General features: G+C 43.5%; 1 protein-coding gene across 1 annotated transcript; it reads left to right on the top strand.

Moving 5' to 3' along the window:
- Positions 1–140: 140 nt before the first annotated feature.
- On the top strand, positions 141–1,375 carry LOC123970845 (putative nuclease HARBI1). The gene is made up of 2 exons (XM_046049202.1): positions 141–1,083; positions 1,187–1,375. The coding sequence occupies exons 1-2, from the start codon at positions 492–494 to the stop codon at positions 1,234–1,236; spliced, it is 642 nt and encodes a 213-aa protein (XP_045905158.1). The 5' UTR covers positions 141–491; the 3' UTR covers positions 1,237–1,375.
- Positions 1,376–4,663: the final 3,288 nt, after the last annotated feature.

Here is a 4,663-nt window from a genome sequence, read left to right as displayed (position 1 = left end):
TGTATTTAGGCACTATAGGCTTCCTAAAGCTAACAGTGATGTTAACCACAGTTAATGTAGTTTATTCCTACTGCCATTTCACTTTAACAACATAATTTCATATTTAAAGAAACCCTAACCTTACTTTAATATTAAAATATTGACAGTGTTTTTGTCATTGATCAGCTAAAGCAAGTTGAATAGAAAGATATACAAGCCTTATCTAACTAAGCTCTCTACACTTCATAACAGTTGTTCTTCTCCTTGTATCCCTAAACCAGCCAAGGCCCCTGTACTGCAGGATAAATCTGATTGTGCCTGTGCTGGACAGGTTTTTTAGCCAGCAGGACACACGGCCGGATTTCCGGTTGAGCAGGGAGGCCCTGGGAGTGCGACTGGGCCTCCTAAACCAGGAACGGAGACACGGATGGGGTGCCACGATTGACACCCTGGTGTTTCTCTTCTGGCTGGCAAGCGGGGCATCATGCAGGGTGGTCTCCAGAGTGTTTGCAATGCCTCGATCCACTGTCCACCGCATCGTCCACAGAGTCACTGAGGAGGTGGTGGCCATTCGCCACAAAGTCATCCACCTACCGAAGACCCAGGATGAGTTACAACCGATATCCCGTGGGTTTGCAAGGCTGGCAAGACACAGAGCCTTTTTTAAAGCAGCTGGAGCAATCGACGGCTGCCATGTCCGCATCAAGCCACCGAGAGGCCCCGATGGTCAGTGCTACAGAAACAGGAAACTGTTTCCATCCATCATCCTGCAGGCTGTCTGTGACCATCAGGGCTGTTTCATTGACACCTACGTGGGCCGGCCTGGGTCGGTCCACGACTCCAGAGTACTCCGCTACAGCCCACTGTACAGGAGTTCACTCTACCCTCCTCCAGGGCATTTCATCCTTGCAGACGGAGGGTACCCGTGCCTCCAACACCCACTCCCCCTCATCACTCCCTACAAGAGGCCAATACAAGGTGTGCTTCAACAGCCATCACTCCAGGGCATGATCCATTATAGCGCGTGCTTTTGGGATGATGAAGACCAGGTTCCGGGCCATCTTCCTGCAAGCGCTGGAGGTGCACCACACCTTTGTACCTCACGTGAGTATTTATTTAAATTATACTAATGAATAAATCAACAGAGTGATTCAACAAAAAGCATAACATTTTTTTTTAGACTGAAATATATTTTTAACCATTTCAGGTCATTACAGCATCTGCCATCCTCCACAACATCTGCCTTGGGGCTGGTGACATTGTGGCCCCAGAGGATGAGCCTGAGGAGGATGTGGGAGAGAACGGTTTGGAGACAGTCAGTGGTGCTCCCTGGCATGACCAGCTGTCTGCAGAGGTGTCTGCCCTGGAGGAGGTGCCCCCTGACCACCAATATTTTTAACAGGCAAGTAAAAGATCGGTAAATTCCTATTCATAGCCTAACAATTTTGCCTGTTGAAATATTTTGTAGAGATTTATTTTGTCCAAATAAGATTGTGAATTAGTATTTTGTGTGCACAGCTTATTATTCTTGCCTCTTACTAAAACATCTTAGTGAAATGGCAGCCGTCGATTGAACCAGCCCTGCAAACCCACTGATGGATGGACGATGCGGTGGACAGTGGAGAGATGCATCCACACCTGCAACACACTCTGCAGACCACCCCAGATGATGTCCTGCTGACAGAATACACCAGGGTCTTTATTGTGGCAGCCCATCCAGGTCCAGCAGCATCACCAGGATCTCCCTGCTCAGAATAAATGTTGTAAATATGCTGTAAATACTATTAGTTATAAAGACCACAGAAAATAAAATGATTTATTTAACAAATATTTTATTTGAAATGATAATCGCCATTATGTGCCTAGTATAACATCTTGCCAATGGACTACAGTTGAAAATTAGCCTGCTGGCTAACACTGGCACATTTACAGAAATGTTGATTAATGTGCACTGTCCTTAAATAAATAAATGAAATAAATGAAATGAAATTAATAAATATTATATATATTATTATTTAATTATTTATATTATATTTTTCGGCAAGTCTCTCTAGTAGAGAGAACAGCCTGTCCATCCTCTCTCTGCTCTCCTGTGCTCTCCTCTCCTCTGCCTCTCTCTCCAACCTCATGTCTTCCTTCAGTAGCTGAAGCAGCTCCTCCTCCTCTTCCTCCTCCTCCTCCTGGTCACCCACTGCAGCACTTGGCCCTGGTGTGTCCTCAGGGATAGAGGCAATTACGACAGGTGGGGTGGTGGAATGCCTCTGTCCCAACACCTCATCCATGAGGACAAACCAGGGCCAAGTTGCAGCAGTGGGCTTCCCCCCTACACCCTCTCCTGACCCTGGACACTTGCAATCCTAAGGCACAGGAAATCAATCATGGTAAATAACAACAGCAGAAAAACAAATTTCAGCAACTGTGTTTATTAACGTGCATGACTAAAATGAATTAAATGAATATACAACGTACAAGGTAAATGTATGTATTATATTAAAACAGGGTTGTAAGATGAATGCAGTTTATAGTTCCCCATATGCTACACAGTGAACGATTTATACAAAAATTATTTAAAAAAATGTATACAGAATATATAAGTTTCAAATCATACATACATACTTTGTATTTTTTTTTTTTTTTTAAATTGTGCCACTTTTTATTTGCTTGGAGGGAAGTCACCTTCCCCCACAGGCCCATTTTCTCCAAAATTGTCCTAATCACAGAGAAACAAAAGAAATAGTAATTTTGTGAAGACTGGAAAAGGTGACAGGGCAGGACAGAGACACAAAAACACAACAAATGGCTGCCCCATCTACTGGTTGTCTTATTGCTAAAGGCTTTGAATAGGATGGGGGCTCATTTAACTGTAACTTTAAGTACACAATGATTAAATGCAGATATTACAAAAAGGCTATTGATACTTTAATTACCTCCAAGCCACGTTGGCAGAAAATTTTGCCCCGGTGAAGAGGTGGTCACCCTTACCCCCATCTGACATATCTGTGAGTAAAGTTCCAGTACTTCATATACTATGTCCTGTCTTGCTTGTGACTTAAACGATTGCATACTCTTCAGAACTGCACTAGAGTCTGAGCATATGACAACTTTTGCTGGTTTAACTTCCTCTACCCACTGCAATGCCAACCAAACAGCCACCAACTCCACGGTGAATACTGATAAATTCTCAGAGAGTCTCTTCTGCATCTTTACTCCCATCTTTGGTACACTAAAAGCAGATCCAGCTTGTCCAGACTCAGGGTCTTTAGACCAATCAGTGAATATGACCAAATAGTCACTATACTTTTCATTCATCCTATCACAAAATATCTGGCATACATCCACCCCCGCTCTACTCCTTGAGTGGCTATTTAAAAAGGTCCACACTAGTCTGCAAAAGGAGCCAAGGTGGTCTGACTGGCAGCGGAACTGTTGGGCAAAAGTCCTTTCCCTCAAGTCCCATCTCTTTCCCAATTGCATCTCCCACCCATCCAAAACTGTGATTTATAACCCTTTCATGCTCCCAGCATACCTGCATAACTGCTCTTGTGGGGTGAGACCTCCCCTGTCCTTGGAGGTTTGCCCAATAGTTGGCTGCCAGCTGTTCCCTTCTTAATTGCAGAGGCATCTCACCCATTTCTACCTGCATTGCCACTGCTGGAGACGTATGAAACGCTCCAGTGCATATTCTCTGCTTGTGTTTGTACAACATCCAACTTGGCCAATGTGGTTCTAGCTGCATCTCTGTATGCTATGCAACCATAATCTATTACTGATTTAATCAGTGCATCATATATCCCCTTCAGTGCTTTCCTACTCGCCCCCCAGTCCACTCCTGCCAAACACCTCATCACATTTAATACCTTTTTACATTTAACTATAACTTTCTCAATGTGGCCAGCCCATGTCAACCTAGCATCAAACACCATTCCCAAAAACCTAAAGGACTCAACCTTCTCCAGTGCATGTCCATATCGAAAAGAAGGCTTCATTTGTCGGCTGCATTTGAAGGAGCCTTCGAAATGGGACAGCCTAGTCGCATCGACTGTGACGTATTCGGTCTTCAATTGCAGCCTTCGAAGGATGCGGTCCCTGAATTGAGACACAGCTATCGTTAACATGTACAAACTGAAACTGATCTGATAAATAGCACTTAAACCGTAATGTTCCAGTCCCTGCAATAGGATGTGATGGTCAATGGTATCAAATGCAGCACTAAGATCTAATAAAACCAGTACAGACAAGTCCTTTGTCTGATGCAATAAGGAGGTCGTTAGTAATTTTCAACAGTGCTGTCTCTGTGCTATGATGAGCTCTAAATCCTGACTGAAAATCCTCAAATAAACTATTGCTCTGTAGAAAGTCACACAGCTGTTTAGCAACTGCTTTCTCCAGAACCTTAGAGAGAAATGGAAGGTTAGATATAGGTCTATAGTTGGCTAAAACATCCGGATCAAGTTTGGGCTTTTTCAGAAGAGGTTTAATTACAGCTACTTTAAAGTACTGTGGTACATAGCCTGTTGATAAAGATAGATTGATCATATCTAGTATAGAGGTGCTGACTAAGGGTAAAACATCTTTAAGCAGCCTAGTCGGGATGGGGTCTAAGAGGCAGGTTGATGGTTTAGATGAAGAAATTATTGAAGTTAGTTGGTAAAGATTGAGGGAAGCAAAACAGTCTAAACATATA

Source organism: Micropterus dolomieu, linkage group LG05 (genome assembly GCF_021292245.1).
Source record: "Micropterus dolomieu isolate WLL.071019.BEF.003 ecotype Adirondacks linkage group LG05, ASM2129224v1, whole genome shotgun sequence".
Classification (NCBI taxonomy): Eukaryota; Metazoa; Chordata; class Actinopteri; order Centrarchiformes; family Centrarchidae; genus Micropterus; species Micropterus dolomieu.
The sequence above is the reverse complement of the archived record's forward strand: the minus strand, read 5'-3'. Positions and strand labels throughout refer to the sequence as shown.